The sequence below is a fragment of the Myotis lucifugus genome, unplaced genomic scaffold (genome assembly GCF_000147115.1).
Source record: "Myotis lucifugus unplaced genomic scaffold, Myoluc2.0 scaffold_80, whole genome shotgun sequence".
Taxonomy (NCBI): Eukaryota; Metazoa; Chordata; class Mammalia; order Chiroptera; family Vespertilionidae; genus Myotis; species Myotis lucifugus.
In genome coordinates this window covers 186,480-207,814 of record NW_005871128.1, presented here as the reverse complement: position 1 = coordinate 207,814, position 21,335 = coordinate 186,480, and the positions used below count along the sequence as shown (strand labels likewise).

General features: G+C 42.4%; 1 protein-coding gene across 5 annotated transcripts in view; it reads right to left on the bottom strand.

Moving 5' to 3' along the window:
- The window catches only part of LRRC1 (leucine rich repeat containing 1), a 90,354-nt gene that overhangs the window by 33,681 nt on the left and 35,338 nt on the right, over positions 1-21,335 (bottom strand). For all 5 annotated transcript variants that reach the window (XM_023755559.1, XM_023755561.1, XM_023755560.1 and 2 more), the window contains exons 3-4: positions 12,785-12,863; positions 9,014-9,103 (exon numbers count right to left, since the gene is read on the bottom strand). In XM_023755559.1, coding sequence (XP_023611327.1) covers positions 9,014-9,103; positions 12,785-12,863 — 169 coding nt within the window. The remainder of the gene's footprint in view (positions 1-9,013; positions 9,104-12,784; positions 12,864-21,335) is intronic.

Genomic DNA, 21,335 nt, shown 5'->3' with positions numbered 1-21,335 from the left:
TTTGTGCACAGGGGTGGGGGATGGGGGGTGGGAGGGTCCCTCAGCCCGGCCTGCACCCTCTCCAATCCAGAACCCCTTGGGGGCTGTCCGACTGCCTCTCGCAATCCGGAACCGGTGGCTCCTAACCACTTGCCTTCCTGCCTGCCTGCCTGCCTGATCGCCCCTAACCACCTCTGCCTGCCTGCCTGATTGCCCCTCACTGCTCCCCTGCTGGCCTGATCGCCCCTAATTGCCTCTGCCTCGCCCTGCACCAAGGACCCAGGATTCCCTCCACTGACCAGTCACAGGCACCCAGGACCCAGGCCGGCTCCGCCCGGACCAGCTGCAGCCACAGGAGACCCTGGGCCGGTGGCTTTGCCCGGGCCGCAGCTGCTAGTGCTCAGGACTGCGGGGCGGGTGGCTTGTCCCTCTCCCAGGCCACAGGCGCAGGTGCAGTTGCTGGCACCTGGGACCACGGGGCGGGCTGCTTGTCCCTCTCCCGGGCCGCAGCCTGGCTGGTCCCCATTTCTCTCTTGCAAGCTCATTTGTGCCTGGCTGGTCCCCATTCCTCTCTCCCCAGTGTTGAGTGTCTGAGCCGTTACAGTGTGACAGCATGAGGGTATGACAACCATTTGCATATTAGCTCTTTATTATATAGGATGGCAAGCTGAGCATAATGTATTTACCCTTCAACTTTATAGAACCATCCTTGTGCCTTATTTCCTTGAGACAGCCCCTTTCCTAAGCACAGCCCAGTACCTTACAAGTCCGTGTACTCCGAGTTGGGGGTCTTCTGAAAGATTGCTCGAAGATGTTATTAACCACAGGAGTCATCCCCACTAGAGAAAACTCTTCCAACAACAGCCCTACAGATAGTGAGCTGTGGCACCAGCCAGCTTTTAATCAAATCATGCATTGCCCATAACTGATGACCAATAGGAGGGACAAGAAATAGCTAAAAAAACAAACAAAAAAAAAACAAACAAAAAAACACCCAGTTTTGACTAGACTCCCACCTCCCATATGAGCCCAACATCAGGTATAATCTGGACTAGTCATTCTGAGTTCAAAGAATCATTAACTAATTCTAGAATGAAATCACGGGTTTGATGCTCATCAGTTCTTGCTTAGGCTACCAGCCCCACTCCAAAATGTGGTTCTCCAGACTGTTCTGGCAACAGCTGATGTGAAACAGGATCTGCCTGAATGCATATTTAGACCAGAAACATGACTTGAAAATGAATGAATGAATGAATGATCTCCCTTCCTAGTCTTTTTTAAAAAATATAGTTTTATTTATTTCATAGAAGAAGGGAGAGAGAGATTGAAACATCAATGGTGAGAGAGAATCATAGATCAGCTGCCTCCTGTACTCCCCCTACTAGGGATCGAGCCTGCAACCCAAGCATCTGTGGGAATTGAACTGTGACCTCCTGGTTCATAGGTCAATGCTCAACCACTAAGCCACACCTGCGGGCCCTTTCTAGTCTTTCAGAATATAGCATCTTCAACTGAGACTTTGGGACAGTGCCCTCCCCATCAAAGCAACCAATTCATTTCAATGTAAATGTCTTTGCATCTCTTACGTCGCCTAAAAAAAGGAATTCAGTGCTGAGAAATGTTGGATTGGAGCCCAATTCTGTGTGCTTCACAGGCCAGGCTCTTAATCACTAGGCCAAGAAAAACAAGGAACCAGAACTCCACATGCATTTATCAGCCTCTTCAGCCACAACATGACATCATAGGGACAAAAGGAAAGTGTCAGGTATTTCTAACACTTTTACAAATGTGACAAATATTAGACACTTGAGATGTAATATGAAATTACTGATCTTTAGTATCCCTAGTAATAGTGATATCAGCAGCTTACAATATGACACATTTTGTTACAAGTGCTTTACAAGAATTAACTTTATGGAGAAAACTATACACAGAGAGGGAACTTGAACAAGGTCTCATACAACTAAGTGGCAAAGCCAGCACTCACTAAGGAATCTGCACTTTTAACCACTATCTTCTGCAGTCTCTTTCTTGAGTTAAGTCAAGTTTGTGAATAGGCAATACATTAATATATGTGTAAAGCAAAGTATACAGTGTGTTTTCCTCCCATCTTTGCCCCCATCTATCTGGTTTCCTACCACTGAGACCCTTCTCATGGGAAATCACCTTTTCTGTTAGTTATCTTTGCCCCCATCTATCTGGTTTCCTACCACTGAGACCCTTCTCATGGGAAATCACCTTTTCTGTTAGTTGTTTCTGCATCCATCCAAGAGTTTTCCTTTAGGCAAAGACAAGCAGGTATAAATATATAGTCTTATCCTCCTCCTTTTCACATGGAAGGTAGCATCCTATACACATCTGACACTGCTTTCCTCATTGAATAGATTTTTGTCTCACTTCTCACCTGGAATATATACATTCCAGTATATATTTTTCACTGTCTAGCCATACCTTATGTTTTCAAACATTCCCCTATTACAGCTATTTTACCCTTCAATTTTAATTTCTGGCAAATTAAATTTCTATGCAACATTGCTGGAATGACCTCATCCTCCTCTCACAAAAAGACATGATTTTCTATTCTTACTGTAACTCCCACCTTTTCTGCCAACAAATGGGGTCAAAACAAAACCTAACAAGCTCTTGCAGGAAACGAGTGTGAGCCTTTCTTCTCAGCACACTAATGCCTACTGTTTTACACAGCTCATGATAGCAGGGGCAAAAGTAATACTCTTTTCTAAGTCCGAATGTAGGCCAACTGTATTTTTAGGATTCTATTTCAGGGCCTGGGGGAGTAGTTACTTTAAAGAATTTACATCTGTTCTCCACTATATTTTAATAAAAACCCTTTTTAATCCACTTGGATTCCCCCCACCCTTTTTGGTGGCCAAAATCATTAAGAAAGTAAAGAATAAAATAAATTAAGGTAGGCCAAGCAAACAAATGACAGTATACTATAAAGCCATTAAAATATAAACTCTATAATTATGGCAATGATACTTAGGGAAAACAATAGTGATGGAGATAGGGGGAGTGGTTTATATTCATTATACTTCTGCTTTTTAAAAAGTTAATATTTTTATTGATTTTTAGGGAGAGAGGGAAAGAGATAGAAACACTAATGAGAGAGAAACATCTACATAGATCAGCTGTCTCCTCGCGCCCCTTGCTGGGGATAGAGCCTGGGCATATGCCCTGACTGGGAATCGAACCAGCAACCTATGGACCTCCTGGTGCAAAGGTCGACACTCAATTAAACCGCATGGGCCTGACTGTACTTCTGCTTTTTAAATACAAAATTAGTATTTAAGAAATCTCTGGTTACATACTTCCTTATGGCTCACTGAGTTCAAGGCCACTAAAATTAACGTCACCATCCCCAAGGGTAGTGGTGACAACATCAGACCCACAAGCTCTACTTCAATCTGCCAGTGAACCCAGGGGTATCGACTGGCTCTATTTCTACAACAAACTGTCATACTTAAAAGTTTATTGATAATAACCATTTAACAACTGACAATTATGTTTGGGGTACTGTCAGTCTATTACATGCATTTCTTCTCCTTCAAAAGGGCTATTTTTTTTTAAATTAAAAATGTTCAGATAAACAGAGTAGAGATGTTTAGACATATTTAGGCAAACTTACTTTTTTTTTGAGGGTATTCGTTTCTTTATGGCCAAGGATGTGGAAGCTCATGGAGACAGATGCACAAAGTAAAGAGAGGGCGCAGGCTCTCAGACTGCAGCAGGGGCTTCCCCGACCCTCAGGATTCCCCACGAGTTCCCAGTGGGGTTTTATACCCTCCCACCTTCACTGCCACTCCACATCACGTGAATGTTTTGGAGGCTCTAGTATGGGTACCAGGTACAAGTAACTGAGACAAAATGACCTCAGCACATTCCTTATGAGTTGACACTACAGAGTATTTTCAGTAAGAATAGACCAGGTCACTTTCCCAGGTATACTATCATCCTTAAGCAGCAACAGGTTGCAAGTTTGCCTAAAGTCCATCCTTTTCTTTTACTCATTGAGCTATACTTCACATAATATAAAACTCACCTTTTCAATGTGCACAATTCAGTGGTTTTTAGTAGAGTCACAAGATTGTGCCAACATCACCACTACCTAATTCCAGAAATTTTTCATTATCCCAAAAGAAACTTCATGCCCATCAGAAGTCATTCCTTATATAACCCCTTCAACCTCCACAACCGCTGCCAACCACTAATCTAGATTTCTGTCTCTATGGATTTGCCTACACTGGACATTTCATATAAATGAAATCATACAATATAAGCTTTTCCTGGCTGGCTTCTTTTACTTAACATGTTTACAAAGTCCATCAATGTTGTAGCAATGTATCAGTACCTCATTACTTTGTTTACTTATTATTTATTTATTTATCATTTTGAGAGAGAAAGAGAGAGGGAGGGAGGAAGGGGAAGAGAGAGAGAGAGAGAGAGAGAGAGAGAGAGGGAGAGGGAGAGAGAGAGAGAGAGAGAGAGAGAGAGAGAGAGAGAGAGAGAGAGATTTGTTGTTCTATATCTATTTGTTGTTCTACTTATTTATGCATTCATTGGTTGCCTCCTGTATGTGCCCTGACTGGTGATCAAATCTGTAACCTGGGCATATCTGGATAACACTCTAATCTAATGAGCTACCCAGCATACTGATGGTCCCCAGGCGTGTAACCATGTAGTACAGGGTGTGAACATAATGCTTTGCAGTGGAGAGAAGGCAGAGCAACCAGCGTGAGGTTTCAAGTGTACAACTCAAGTAACACATCTGCACACTGTATCGTGTGCCCACCGGCCCAAGCAAAGCTCTCTCCATCTCCCCTGTGCCCACCTGTACCTACCCTTACCCCCAGCCCCCTTTCCCTTGGGTGTCACCATGCTGTTGTCTGTGTGTTATGTATATGATTTTTTGCTTAATCCCTTCACCTTCTTTTATCCAGCTCCCCAACCCCTCTCCCTCTGATTGTGGTCTTTTTAAATTTTTTGGAATATCAAATACTGGTGTCTTGTTCACAAAACCATACTATCTGCGAGATGTTGTTTAGCTTGGTTAAATGCTCATTTGGGAATCCTTGGGGAAACCGAAGAATCTTTGCCTTGAGGAAAGTTAACTTTCAAATAATGATTTGCTTAGAGTGTAGCATACCTGTGCACCTATGAGATTTCCCAACAATTCACCATTTCAACTTGCAAATATCTTTTCAACACAATCTAGGAAAACAGAGGTGCCCCATCTTCTCCAGGGAGGAGTCCATTCTTTGATTGTTTCTTTCTACTACGCGCAAGCAGGCTGTTACTTTAACATGCACAAATCTTAAATCCAACAGGTAGAAATCAGAAATCTTTTGCTATGGCAACAAATTATTAACCACTAGGAATAGAAAACTCTCTATTTCCCATTTACTTCTACAGATTAACCTACTAAGAGTCATTTGATTCATTTATCTGACAGCCCCACCCCATATTCATACTTTCTGGGTGATTATTCAGCATAAGGTTCAAGCTCAAAGTGGAATTTTATTTTGGAAACAATAAGTATACACAAGGCTATAACAGTAACACAGGCTGATGAAATCTAAAATCAAAACAAAACAAAAAACCCACTACCCTTATTACTGGTGGAAAATGCAGATACCAGAGAAGTTTGGACATTGACAAAAACAGCTATGGATGTTATTAGAAAAGATGAGATTAAAAAAGGGGGTAAAATATTGTAAGTTACTCTAAAATGATTACTAATAACATTTTTCACTAAAATAATACAGTGGGCAGTGAGGGGGCACTCTGATTTAATAAGAAAATATTTTCTCTAAAAACATTAAACCTTTTAAAAAAGACATGAATTGGGATAGAAGGTCAGGGAAAGGCCGAGAAAGGATGGGAGGAAAAGTACAAGGAAATCCTATTCCAGAGACCCTGAGGAGCAGGAGGAAGGCGGCATCAGCCTGAGTATTTAAATGAGTAATACAAGGTGGGCAAAAGTAGGTTTACAGTTGTGAGTATGGGAGTTTATTCTTGCATTATTATTTATTAACTAGAGGCCCGGTTCACAAAAATTTGTGCACTCGGGGGGGGAGGGGGGTCCCTCAGCCCATCCAGTGCCCTCTCGCAGTCTGGGACCCCTCAGGAGATAATGACCTGCTGGCTTAGGCCTGCTCCCGGGTGGCAGAGGGCAGGCCCAATCCCTAGGTGCAGCCCCTGGTCGGGCTCAGAGCAGGGCCGATTGGGGAGTTGGGGCGCTGCCCCCTGTCAAGCACAGAGCAGGGCAGATCGGGAGGTTTCGATGCCACCCCTAGTCACGCTCAGGGTACAGCCAATTGGGGGGTTGGGGCACCACCCCCTGTCACACTCAAGGCAGGGTCGATAGGGAAGTTGCAGTGCCACCCTCTGTCACGCACAGAGCAGGGCCGATCAGGGGGTTGGGGCATTGCCCCCTGTCATGCACAGAGCAGGGCCCATCAGGGGGGTTGGGGCTCCGTACCCTGTCACACACAGAGCAGGGCCGATCAGGGGGTTGAGGAGCTCCCCCCTGTCACGCACAGAGCAGGGCTGATAAGGGGGTTGAGGAGCTCCCCCTGTCACTCACAGAGTAGGGCCGATCAGGGGGTTGAGGAGCTCCCCCCTGTCACTCACAGAGCAGGACCCATCGGGGGGTTGGGGCTCCGTACCCTGTCACACACAGAGCAGGGTCGATCAGGGGATTGGGGAGCTCCCCCCCGTCACACACAGAGCAGGGCCGATCAGGGGGTTGAGGAGCTCCCCCTATCACTCACAGAGTAGGGCCGATCAGGGGGTTGAGGAGCTCCCCCCTGTCACTCACAGAGTAGGGCCGATAGGGGAGTTGGGGCACTGCCCCCTGTCACACACAGAGCAGGGTGGATCAGGGGGTTGGGGCGCTGCACCCTGTCACACACAGAGCCGCAGGGCGATCAGGGGGTTTGGGAGCTCCCCCCTATCAGGCACAGAGCAGGGCTGATCAGGGGGTTGGGGCGCCTTCCCCTGTCAGGAACAGAGCAGGGCGGATGGGAGGTTGTGTCCCCGCCCCCTGTCACACACAGAGCCGCAGGGCGATCCGGGGGTTTAGGCGCTGCCCCCTGTCACGCTGATCCCGGTGCTGGGAGGCATATTACCCTTTTACTATATAGGATAGAGGCCTGGTGCACGGGTGGGGGCCGGCTGGTTTGCCCTGAAGGGTGTCCTGGATCAGGGTGGGGGTCCCCATTGGGGTGCCTGGCCAGTCTGGCTGAGGGACTGAGGGCCATTTTCAGGCTGGCGGGTGACTGAAGCTCCCAACCGCTCCTTTTTTTCTTTCTCTTTTCTTTTATTCTGGGCCAGCTTTAGCTCTCAGGCCTCGCTGCTGAAAGCAGGTTTCTGGCCTTTGTTTACCTTCTGTATTTGATACAATGTTGCGGTCCGGCTGGCTGGAGCCCAGCTGACTAAAGCAGGTTTCTGGGGTTTTGTTTAGCTTCTATATTTGCAACATAGTTGCTTAGAGTTGCAGCTGAGAGGCCGGCAAGTCAGGCGGGGAATGTTGGAGTCTGCCATCACTGGAGCAAGCAAGCCTCCCTGTTCGCTTCAGTGCATGGCTGCCGGCCGCCATCTTGGCTGGCAGTTAATTTGCATATCGCCCTGATTAGCCAACGGGAAGGGTAGCAGATGTACGGCTAATTACCATGTTTCTCTTTTATTAGATAGGATTATTGTATAAACTATAAACCTTTTACCCCACTCTGTATATTAATTAGAAACATATGAAACCTAACATAGCAAAAGTGCAAGTGCAAGTGCATGAAACCCACAATAAAAACACTCGTTTCCTCTGCAACTCATACCATGAACTCAGGGGTGGACTTGGGGCTTCATTGATTAACTGCCTCCTGCATGCCCCCTATTGGGGATCTATCCTGCAACCCAGGCATGTGTCCTGACTGGGAATTGAACCATGACCTCCTGGTTCACAGGTCAACACTCAACCAGTGAGCCACTGGCCAGACTAAAGGGTGCAATTCTTAATCAGCAAGAAGTCTGCTGGCACAATGTTAAGACATCAGTGTGAATCTGGGGAAAACATGGACTTGCTGCTGAAACTGGATTAGCCAATGGTCTTCTGCCTACACAGGAGGGAAACTAAGAGAAATGTTGCAGAAGAGACATTTGTCAGATACACTGTAATTCTCAAAAAGCAAGTTCCTGTTTTGTCTTAGAATTTAGGCAGGACAGGTAAACACATAAATCCTTTATGACAGTGGAGGACATGGGTCCACCAGGTAAGGCTGGCCATACAGAGCTTTTATTTTAAGTGGTTAAGCATAAGCCACCAGCCTGATTTAACCCACTGTTGTCCTAGAGGCATGGAAAAGATCTGCTAAGATAATTCAATTAAGTAATCTCTGGAAATGCAGAACAGAACATTTATTCATCAGCTTATATTTTCCTCAAAGGATTTATTTCTTGTCATGGCTGTCCTCCCCGACCTCTAAGCCAGCACCATGGAAATGTCCCCATCGCATCCCACCCCTCCCAGTTCTGCGCCTGCTCTCCAGACGCACCACTCTCAGCCCCCATCCTCAGGGTGACAGCACACACACGGGCAGGCACAGCTGTTGTTCAGGGAACGCTCTCTAAGTTCTCAATGGAGCCCTCCGTTGGCTCCCTTCCCCAACATGGTGTAAAATTACCGAGAATGGTAGCTGCTAATAGTATTTACTCACCACCTACATGGCACATGGCACTTTGCTTAAATACTTCGGAACCCATCAATGTAAAGAGAACTTCCAAACAACCTGGGGTTTTCACTAGTAACAAGTAGCAGGATCCTTTTCAACCATTAACTTACAAGGGTAATTGGTTGCAAAAACACAGGAGGCTGGCTATGATCTTCCTTGTGGGTGAAAGTGAAGACTACGTAAATGGCTTTCTGAGCAGAAAAACAAGAATTTAAAAGGGAAGGAGGGCAGAATGGATGATATAGGCGTCCTTTTGCCCTGATATACAGAAACATCCCATAAAAACTTACTTGCCAATGTTTTCAGGTAGGGACTGTAAGGAGATGTCATTGACAGAAAGACATGTCAAGTTCTGTAATTCAGGGAAGCTTTCTGGTAATCTAAAACAAAACAAAAAGGTTGTTAATTAGAAATAAAAGTGTATATATAGTGTAAACTAAGGTAATTATAATGATCTCTTCTATATGCTAATTGAAATAACCTCTGTAAAACAGAAGGATCTCTTACCCTTTGAGACAGCATGGAGGGACCTGGAGAATATTATGCCAAACGAAATAAGCCAGTCGGAGAAAGACATGTATCACATGATCACACTTATATGTGGAATCTAATGAACAAAATAAACTGACAAACAAAACAGACCCAGAGACCGTGAAACATGCAACGGACAGATGAATTTCAGAGGAAAGGGGGAAGGGGGTGTGGATAAGTGGGGAGGAGTAAAATGGGGACATCTGTAATACTTTCAAAAAGAAAGATAAATTTTAAAAAACTAAAAATGCTATGCTCATTAAACACTTAAATTAAAACAACAACAACAAAGAACTTCCTAACAATTACATTATGCATAGCAAGTTTGCCTTGTCTTCCTATATATAAGACACGTATAAGGAAAAAAACAAGTACAGGACATGATAAACACTTGTTGGTAGGGTGATCCAGAAATAATTAAAGAGGAAAAAATGCAGGCTTTAAGAATAAAGGAGGGGAAATGTGTGACTAATGAGTGCTGTGTGAAAGAAAATGATAGTCACTGCAGCCAAGAGTGAAAAGACTTTATCGATTAGCAGAAATAAAGAGAAATTCTAGCCCACACAATCATAATGAAACACATGACAGCTTATAATACCCATAGCAGAGCTATGAATTGCTTAGAATTGACTAGCTGACAGCCAATTGCTACTTTCTTAATATTTTTCTTTTAATTTGACTTAAGATGCCAATCACTTAAGATAATAATGTTTCACTATGTTCTACACAAAAGGACATTTTTCATACTTCCCTTAAACTCCACCGAAAAGCAAGGTTTCAAAATAAACTATAAACTTAGAAAGAAAGTTTACTTTCAATATTTCTATGGTTACCGTATTTAGGGAGAGTGAAAAAAACTAATTGAAGGCAGAGAAATCTCATTGCATGTAAAATGCTGAAGGTTCTTCTACATAAATCAAAGGCAGACAACAGAACACATAACTTATTGGGGAGGGAGGGAGCTTGCTTTAGTGATAGTCTCTAGATTAGAATCTTCCATTTTTTTCCTTCCAGGTTCCTTTTTTGAAAAGCAAATACTAAGTTACTACTTGACATTTAATACAGATAATTCCAAACTTCAACACCAAACCCAGGCCCTGCAAGGTAAGAGTATTAACTGGAATTTTCATAATCATTGACATACATTCTTGGTAATGATTTTTACAAAGCTGAAGTCTCTTCCATAGTGTAACAGAAGTAAATTTACATTAAAAGTTTTATTGATTTCAATTATGATGATACAAATTATATTTTTTGCCTGAGTTTTTACCAGAAAATATATCATTTGATAATTTTAAAACTAGATAAAATGACCTTAAATATAAGAAGAATGAGTTTTTTAAATGGATGATTTGCTTTTTCCTAGCTGTTAACATTAAGAGCCAAACTAGATGAAGTACTGAGGAAGCACAGACTGAAGGTTAGGAGAAAGGAATTCTAGTCTGAGATGCCACTCAGGGGCTTCATGATCTCCTAAGGTCATTTAAATCAGCGGTCACCAACTGATGGTCCACGGACCACTGGTGGTCCGTGAGGTCCGAAAGGTTGGCAACCGCAGATTTAAATTATTTGAGCCTAACTTTATTTTGCCATAAGTAGGCCAAGCTAAATAATTTTTATGGTCCTTTCAACTCACAAACATCTTAATTCTTAAAACAGTGCACCTGCCAAATTAAAAGGACTTGACTTTAAGAAACTTGCCAAATATGAGGCCAGGGAAAAGCCCAGTAAATCCTCATACAGTGTGGGTGTGTGCCAGGAGCGAGTTTTAAGATAATGGTAAAGTCCTATGTCAGCAGACATTAGAAAAGGAAGGCTAGAGAAGTAGAAAAGGGGATTAAGCAATCAACTGGTTAAAAAAAATCAAGGGCAGCATAATGAATATTTCCCAGCTGCCTAACTCGACTAACTGCCTGAGGGATAAATAGCTTAGTGAGTTCAACAAACATTTACTGAATGCTTGCTCCATTCCAGAAATTATAGTAGGGTTGGAAATATATCGATAAATAATAGAGGAACACAAGTCAGCATTCTCAGTCTAGTCCTGGAGTCTTGGTCAAAGAAAGAACTTAAATGTAAATGTCAAGTGTTATGAAATAAGTATGCACAGAGGACTATGGAAGACCAGAGGGGGAGGGGACTGTTGGGATTAATCAAGACAAGATGCTCCAGCTGTACCTAAAGGAGGGTGAAAGGGTTGGCATCATCCAAAAGAGAGAGATGTGAAATGAATGGCCTGCGAGCACTTTATGGCAGCAGAGCATGATGTCTGACACAGGCAACTGAGGGCAACGAAGGTGGAAAGACAGACCAAGGTCAGAGAGGGGTGGGGGAGTAGGCAGAGCACATCAAGGAGCTCGCACTCTGTCTTACAGGAGCAGGAGCTAAAGGTTTGAAGAAGAGGAACAACTGCATGGAAGATGGTTAAGAAAGAGGTAAGACTCGGGCACAGTGATAAGTTAGAGAGCGATTAGATTACAGCTTACTAGATCACTCTTTTTCATAAAAATAAATAAATGCTAGTAGTGACTTCCTCACTGAAATTCAAACAGGGGAAGCCAGAAATATTTTTAAAAACATATTTACTTCTTGAAAATTTGCAGATACGGAAAAAACAAAATTAAAGAGGGCATTCTCCATCACTCCACACCCAAGAAGTCCCAAGCAATTTTGAAATGGGTGAGACAAATCCCAAATTTTAATTTAATCTTGATCTTCCTATACCCGTTTTTTGGGGGGTTTTTTAAGGGGGGCGGGGAGGAAATGAAAGGGGAAAGTATCTTTCTCCTGAGGCTGCTTACATAGTCTTGAAAAACCTTAGAAATGGACCCACCTGGTCCAAGAAACCTTGGTAACAGACTCTCAAGGGCTGTGTATGCATTGCTGTGTGGGCGCACAGGTGCTAGGAAGCCAGTGGTCAGTAGGCTCACGACTGAGCCAAGAGCCACAGTAAAGGGCTCACAATAGCACCACTCGGCTACCCAAGACGGGCAAAGGTGGCTTTATGTGGAAGAATAAACCCAAAGAAATCCTCACAGCTATTTCTAAAGTATGAAAATAATGGTGTCAGTAGAGTTGTTTTCAAACAAACAAACAAATGAGATACTAAATATGTTTCGTTCCTGGAGTGGAAAAAATATCTCTAATAGGACTTCTCCCTGGATATCTATGGAGTAAGCTCTATGGGAGTTTAGAACTCCATCTTATTCCACAAGATAAGATGGATCAATAGAGGATTTATAAGCTACTCCAATTTGTCACACTGCTTCAGAAATGCACTCCTCACTCCTATTTTGTACACTCCAGCGTGCATCACCAAATCCTCTAGCATCTTTTGTGTTCCATCAATAACACGATGTACCTTCCATTGTACAGTGCTATTTGCAAATGAATGTCTGTGAAGGTTGAGCATCCTTGATAAAGACAGCCTCCATCCAGGCACCGCTAAGACGCTAAGATGGGTAACCTGGTTATGTTCTTTGCTTGGTTCTCCAAAAAGATATCCTTAGAACTACACACAGAGAGCTTACCTAGTCAGTGGGTTTCCACTGAAGTCAGCTATCTGTAGTGCTTTACAGAATGAGATGCTTTCTGGAATTTCAGGAATATCTGTAGGAGTAAAAAACAAAAAACTATAATTTACCACTATTGTTAACAGTTTTCATCAACCTCAAGATGGGCCACAGTCCTAAGAGAGTATCTAAAAATTATGACCTCTATTCAAATGTGACATGAATTTCTAAAGTATTTTTCTACATTTATTTTATATTTGCTTTCCTAATTGAAGGTAATGTGCTCTATAACAGAAGCATATTAAAGAAAATATTAACAACAACAACAAATACCAAGTCCTATCACCATCAAAGTCACTGATGGCCCTAGCTGGTTTGGCTCAGTGGATAGAGCGTTGGCCTGTGGACTGAAGGATCCCGGGTTCGATTCTGGTCAAGGGCACATACCTCAGTTGCAGGCTCCTCCGGGGCCTGGGTCTTGGTCAGGGTGTGTGTAGGAGGCAACCAATCAACGTGTTTCTCTCACATCGATATTTCTCTGTTTTTCCCTCACTCTTCCACTCTCTCTAATAATCAAAGTATCTTCCGGTGAGGGTTAAAAAAAAAAAAGTCACTGACGTATTCTGTTGTAATTCCCATTAGGCTTTTCCCCTTATGTTTTCATATGACCATATCAGCACAAAGATTTTAAAGTATGCATTTTTAAATTAATAGATTTTCTTCTAGTTATAAACATAACAATTTGGAAATTAAAGAAAAGTCCAAAGAAGAAAATAAAAACCACCAACATTCCCATCACTTGGAGATATTTTATTCTGATGTATTGCTTTAGTTGTCATTCATACACACACACACACACACACACACACACACACACAAACGTGTGTATAAATAAATTATACTTCAAAATACTAGGTTTGTGCTGATTTGTTATTTTCCCTTTACCTTATTTTACAAACTTTTCCCCCTGTTATTATTTTTCCAAATAGTTTGCCATTCTTAACAATAAAATTTCATACTTCATTTAATAAATCCTCCGTTTTTGGACATTTAGGTTGTTTCTAAGTTCCTGATGTTATAATGATATAATATCCATTTCTGATTATTTCTTACGCTAAGTTCCCAGAAGTGTAATTACTGTGTCAAAGGCATTAACATTGCTACAGCATTTGATAAATACTGTTAAATTCCTTTAGCAGTGGTTCTCAACCTTCCTAATGCTGCGACCCTTTAATACAGTTCCTCATGTTGTGGTGACCTCAACCATAAAATTATTTTCGTTGCTACTTCATAACTGTAATTTTGCTACTGTTATGAATCATAATGTAAATATATGATATGCAGGATGTATTTTCATTGTTCGTGACCCACAGGTTGAGAACCGCTGCTTTAGAGGGAGGCAAAATATACATATTTATATTTCTATCAATACAAAAAGTGCCCAATTCAACATCTCTCCCCCTCCTTTCTATCTCTTATATTTTAAAAACTGCCAATGTTACAGGTAAAACAGTCTGGTAAAATTTTGTTATTTTGTTTTATATCCCTTTTATTACTAATGAGACGGAATATTCCCCCCATTTTTACTGGTAACTAAATATTGTTATTTTGATATGATCAAAATTGTTTTCTTTTTTAATTCCACTTTCTTATGGTACAAAACCTAAGGCTGTAGCTTTTAGGGCTTTAAAAGGTTAGTTCATAGCATTTGATGTCAAGAATACATTTAGTTTGGACACATTAACATTAATAAGAGCTGAAACAGAAAAGTTTTTCCTGGTCCCATGCTGTTTCTTCCAGCAGCTCGACAAACGCAAGCTGAGCCAAAACATACTAATATTTCTAAATTGGTGGTGGCAGGGAGAAGGAGAAATAAAGGGGGAAAATGGACACCCTGATCCAACAACCACAAATTAATCAGAAGCTACATAAAAGCTTTAAGTTCAAATTTAAAAGCCAAAAATGTTTAAATATGTGGTAGCATTCTCCTCACACTGTTCTCTGCCTTGCATGGTCATATAAGGCAGTGAAGAACAAACAGTATGATACTAGTTTCATAAATGCAAATGCAATATATATAGCTTATCCACAGGTGAGTCTGGAATGGATCCTTAAGACACAAACATTTGTGGGCCCTAAGGTACAAACACAATGGTAAACCTTTTACACACATTCCCTTATTTAATCTCAATTTATAAGTAATTGTACAAAATGGACACTAAGGCTCAAAAAGATGAAGTGACTTGCCCATCGTTACAGGCCAACTTCACTGAGGTCATGGCACTGTCATGCTTAAGAATGAATGAACATACATGACCCCTTCCAGGATGAGCACTCTGATCTATCTGGGCCAGTGAGGCCACGACACGCCATGCTTGCCTGATCTAGAAGGTGCTGGTTGGCCTGTACGTGCCATGGCAGTCCCTCACCTGCCACTATTCCAGGCCCTGATGAGTTCTTTAAAAGACTGAGAAAAGATTAGAAAACTGTGGTACATCTACATAATGGAATAATACAGTACTGTAAAAAAAAGAAGGAATTCTTACCATTTGCAACAGCATGGATGGAATTGGAGAGAATTATGCTAAGTGAAATAAGCCAGTCAGAGAAAGATAAATATCACATGATCTCACTCATTTGTGGAATATAATGAACAACATAAACTGATGAACAAAAATAGAGCCAGAGTCAGATACATCGAACAGACTGTCAAACCTATGAGGGAAGGGGGAGTGGTGAGGGGGTAAGAGATCAACCAAAGGACTTGTATACATGCACATGAGCATAACCAATGGACACAGACAATAGGGGGGTGAAGGCATGTGCTGGGGGTTGGGGGCGGCCGGGGAGAGGTCAATGGGAGAAAAAGGAGACTTATGTAATACTTTAAACAATAAAGAATTTTTTTAAATAAATAAATAAATAATAACAAAAAATGAAAGACTGAGAAAAGAGGTGTAGATGTTGCACCAGTCCCTCACCAGTGCCAAGGAAGAAGACCAAGGGGGACACTAAAATACAAATGTTACATCAGCTTGCTGCTCTATCCACAAAGAAAGATCAAGGAAACAAAGAATGAAGACAAGTACATCAGTCAGGTAGAAATCTTTAATATCCTCTCAGAGCATCAGAAATATCACTGAAACTTGGGAAGACAGGCCTACCAAGGGAACAGGTGAATACTGGCTATGGGAAACTCTGGTAAGGGTTGGTCTGGCATTTGGAGAGCTGAGGATAACAACAACAACAACAAAATGGCCAGAGAACACTCAGTACAGAGGTTAGGTTCACAGGAAAGGAAGGTATTCCCTCCTCAGGCTAACCTGTTAAAATACATAGAAGAAGGAGCACATCAGCAAATAGTATATAGGTTGTCTGAACAAAGACCATTTCTTTCCACCATATGCATGTTCCCAACATGGCCAAAAAAAAATGAATTTGCCTGTAAAAAATAAGAGCTTTAGACAAGGAAGGTAATAGTATGGTTTGAAGAGTCCTGATTACTGGTTTACGTTAGGTTACTAAAGATAATAGAATAGACAACTAAGGAAGGGGAATATCTATTCAACCTTAAATACCCAGCTAAAATGTCAGATCCTCCAGGACACCTTCCTTGAGCCCCAAGATTACATTGGATTCCCCTGCGTTCAAGTTCCTCGGGCTTCACCTTATGAGATCTATTATAGTTTTAATTAAATAATTGTTTTGTGACTACCAATCTCCCTTACTGAACTCTAAGCTCATTGGGAAGAAAGACCATATTGTCCTTATCTCTATTTCCCCAAAGCTGACACAGTATTAAGCATAAGCAGTCTATAGATACCGAATAAATGAGAAAATAACAGTTCTAAGACTCTGCAAGGACAGTCCCTCTCTCTCGCTCATTTGAGTCATGAAATATCCTTATAGGGTATTATCTCTATTTTACTGGTAAGAAAATTGCTTAGTCCAAGATCTCTTATAAGAGAAATTATAAAGCTTGTACGTTATTGCCAGCTGAAATCCCCTTTAACTGATTTCTAAATGTTTTGTTTATGACAAACTGAGCATTAAAACTAAATATATGAAAAAATTATACAAATAGATCTATAATATATATATAATTTTTATAAACATATACATGTATGTATATAATTTTTATATATGTATAATTAGTTCAAGCTGTTACTGGTAAGGGACCAGGCCCAGAGCAGGTCTGCCGCAGGTAGTATATGGGTTCTTCACGCAGGAAAGATTTCACAATACGAATCCAGGTAATTTTGAGAGTACATTTACCAAAGCTGGAGATAGTGAAACAAGGAAGGCCCAGAAGCAACAGGAGAGAGACTAGGCAGAGCTGTTTTGGCTCTCAAAACATTATGGAAAAGAAAGGAGCAACCCTAGCTGATTTGGCTCAATGGATAGAGCATCGGCCTGCAGACCAAAGGGTCCCAGGTTCGATTCCAGTCAAGGGTATGTACCTTGGTTGCAGGCTTCTCCCCAGCCCAGGCCCTGGTGGGGCCTTGTGCAGTAGGCAACCAATCGATGTGCTTCTCTCACATCAATATTTCCGTCTTTCCCTCTCTCTTCCACTCCCTAAAAAAAATCAATGGAAAAATGCCCTTGGGTGAGTATAAAAAATAAAAAGACAAGAAAAGAAGAGAGCGAAGGCAGGGCTGCTGTCAGCTCACTGGAGGGTCAAAGAATGTTTAGGAACAGAAAGAAATTATTGCGCTGGGTTCTTCACGCAGGAAAGATTTCACAATACAAATCCAGGTAATTTTGAGAGTACATTTACCAAAGCTGGAGATAGTGAAACAAGGAAGGCCCAGAAGCAACAGGAGAGAGCAACAGCGCAAAAACTAAATATATGAAAAAATTATACAAATAGATCTATAATATATATATAATTTTTATAAACATATACATGTATGTATATAATTTTTATATATGTATAATTAGTTCAAGCTGTTACTGGTAAGGGACCAGGCCCAGAGCAGGTCTGCCGCAGGTTTTTGGCCATGTTGGGAACATGCATATGGTGGAAAGACCCAATATGGTCTTTCTTCCCAATGAGCTTAGAGTTCAGTAAGGGAGATTGGTAGTCACAAAACAATTATTTAATTAAAACTATAATAGATCTCATAAGGTGAAGCCCGAGGAACTTGAACGCAGGGGAATCCAATGTAATCTTGGGGACAGGTTCAGGGCCTAGGACGAACTGCTGCTGCCCATTGTTCCCCTGGTGTGAGTCTCCTGGGGTCCCTTACAATTTAGAAGATGCATGCCTGTTGGGGAAGAAGAGGGAGAAGGGAAAAATGCAGGCATGCTCCGGGGATGGAGAGCGTGGGCTTGGACGTTTGTTTTGAGGGTTTTTAAAGGCTGGGGATTTAGGAACGGTCTTAGCTGAGGATCCCAATAGAATGTTCATCAGCTTTTCCAGGTGTGCCTGATTGGTCAACACAAGGCAAGGGGTCATTAGTCATTGCAGCTGGTCCTGGGGTCACTCGCCTGGCTTTTCTGGGCCTGGAACTGAAATACAACTGAGGCTTCGATGTTATCTCTAGGCTATAAAGGTCAGGGGGTCCAAATTGCAGGACCAAAGATATGAAAGGTCAGGGGGTCCAAACCATATGACCAGCAATATGCCAGGGGAGGAAAAGGCCACCCTGAGAGTGAGGTCCAGCACCAGTTTTGCTCAGTGCTAGCACTTGGGGCTTTCCCCCCTGGTGACCTTCTGTATCTGGCTGTAAATTACTTGGCCAGTTTCTTCAGCTATCTATCTCAGTTTCCCCATTCCACTTGCCAAGAAATTTTCCTAGCTTCTTGCTATCCTGCCTTAAAGCTTCTACATAAGATTAAAAAAAACTTTTTATCATATTTTTCATTAACTTAAACTGGCTTTGACTCATGTATGTGCAAGAATAAAAACATGAGCTCTGAAATATACAAAATGTCAGAGAATGACTGTAAAATTAAATAATGTTTTCCCTATAACTTCCTTAAGATATCCTTTAATTCAGACCTACTCTAAGCTGTCATTATTTCTGAATCAAAATTGCTTTAAATTAGTGAGATATAGTTATACTTTAAAAATAAATGTACCAAATCTGTAGTTTACCAATATAACCCAGCTGGTATACAGGAAATAGGTAATCAGTTCTAAACCTTCAGTTCAAAAACCTTTTTCAACACCACCAGACAGACAACAGTCCTGGCTCCATTAGCCCACGGGCTTCTCAGACATAATGTAACTTTCACCACAGATACTGTCATTGAAAAAGTGATTTAAAAGAACATTCCTAAAAAAATAAAGAAAGAAAAGAAAAGAAAAGAAAAGAAAAGAAGAGAAAAGAACATTCCCTGCCCTTCCTGGCACTTGTATTCTTTTCTCCGCACCATTTTTAACACATCAGACTAAGATTCCACCTTCGCCTTTCCTACCCCCAAGCAAGTAACACACAGGCTTAGCCTAGGAAGCTTTTACTATGAGGAATCAGGGCTCTCTCCTCACAAGGCCCAGAACCCTCAAGGTGGACCAGACCTTTTCCTGAAAAGCTGTTGCCATTTTAGGGCCCCTGTTGTGAAGGTGAAAACAGATTGGACCGAGTGACCTCAGCTCTTCCACGTCTGTGTGAGTTTAGAAACCTCCAGGGCCCCTCTTTCCGAGGAGTGCGCACAGACTGCCTATTTATGATCATAGCTCTGTGCACAGCGCAATAATTTCTTTCTGGGTAAATTAATCACTCACTGGCATTTATTCTTGTTCTATAGAAATAGTACCTCTTCTCCTGGGTTCAAGGCCTACCTGATATTAACAAGTTATAATGCTAGGTTCTCTCCACCTGTTACAGGAGGCAGCTGGTTAGGAATTAACATAGAAGGGAGCAAAACTGGCTGAACCTGATTAAGTCGGGAAGCTACAGCTTCACATACACCCCAGGGGACAGCCGCATCCTCTGCCAAAGGGACATTAATCCCCAAGCAGGCAGGAAAGACAGGCTTTGCAATCTCCCAGGGGGACAACCAGCCCGTTAGCCTGGATTACCGAGGAGGGACAGTGAGGGGGGCTCAGGCGCAGAAGCCAAGATGGAGAGCAGGGGGCAGTCCTTCTACTAAGTGCTTGGGCAGTAGAAGCCAGATGATGAGGCAAAACTATGAGGCATACCCAGCAGGAGCCTAACTGGCAACCTTAAAGGGGACAAGACAAAGCCTGCGAAAATCTGGGAGAGACTGGCTGGAAGGGCACGCAGCCCCGGAAGATGCAGGAAAGGGACGGGATAGTATGAAAGAAAGCCCGCTCTCACCCAAGCCAACGGAAAGGCAATCAAGGCTTAACACAGGCACGGGGCTCTTGCAGCCACATGGGCTGGGCAAGAGCAGAGACTGTGCTGGGCTCCGGGAGCCTGGGATGCTGGGCTAATGGCATGGCAGCTCCGGGTCCGGGCCACCTTCTGGGCTTGGTGGGGACAATGTTGGCCTGTGGCCCCAGAGGCTGCTCTTCTTCCACAGGAGACGGAGCTGAGCCACCTGGTTGTGGCTGAGACATCGGGGATGGTGCATCCGAGGGCAGTCCTCCGTTGTCCCTCCAATAAATCTTGCCACTATACCTCAAACCCTCCTATGTGTGTATCCCTGAAATGCATTTCCTGTGATACCGTGGAAGAATCCTATTTCCTCTGGCAACACATTGAGAGTACCGTGAAATGCTAAGAACACAAGCCTGACATTTCTTTTATTTTTCAACTGCAGTTTACATTCAATATTATTCTGTATTAGTTTCAGGTGTACAGCATAGTGGTTAGACAAGCTTATATCAGGGCAACCAATCTGTAAAATATATGATTGTCTAAGTCTTATATATTTTTGAGACTACAGTGGGGCCTTGACTTACGAGTTTAATGTGTTCCGTGATGGAGCTCATAACTCAAATTACTCATATGTCAAATCACTGTGACGTTCACTGCGCCAACTAGCGGTGGGGTATCTGAAGCTGGCTCGTACGTAACCCGAATTTTAGCTCGCAACTCAAAGCAAAAAATCGGCCGAGAGACGGCTCGTATCTCGAAAAACTCGTTAGTCGGGACACTCGTAAGTCAAAGCCCCACTGTATTCTGTAAGATTATCTAATTCCTTTTGATAGCATTGGAAATCGACAGTTAAAAATAACTAGAAATGCTTAAAGAAAACAAATTAGTTCCTCCATTTATTGATCTATCTTTGTGTAAAGTTGCAAACAATAACATTTTAATCCTCAGGACATATAAAATGGACAGTTTAGAAAGCTGAAACTTTATTATTAAAAACAAGGCAAGATCTATGTAAATGATCATCTACACTTATTGCGTCAGCACCAGTAACCCCACAGCGAGGTGCCTGTGCTAGCTTCATTAGCTCAGGTGCTAACAAGGTCAGGGCCCTGGATGCAGTCCAAGTGTAGACCATTTCTTTCCCCTGGTTCCAAAATCACTGCACTCAGAGGAGCCTTTACCTAAAACAGTGGTTCTCAACCTTGGCTGCACATTAGAATCACCTGGGAATCTTTTTAAAATCTTGATTTCTGGGCCTCATCCTCCGGAAATTCTTGTTT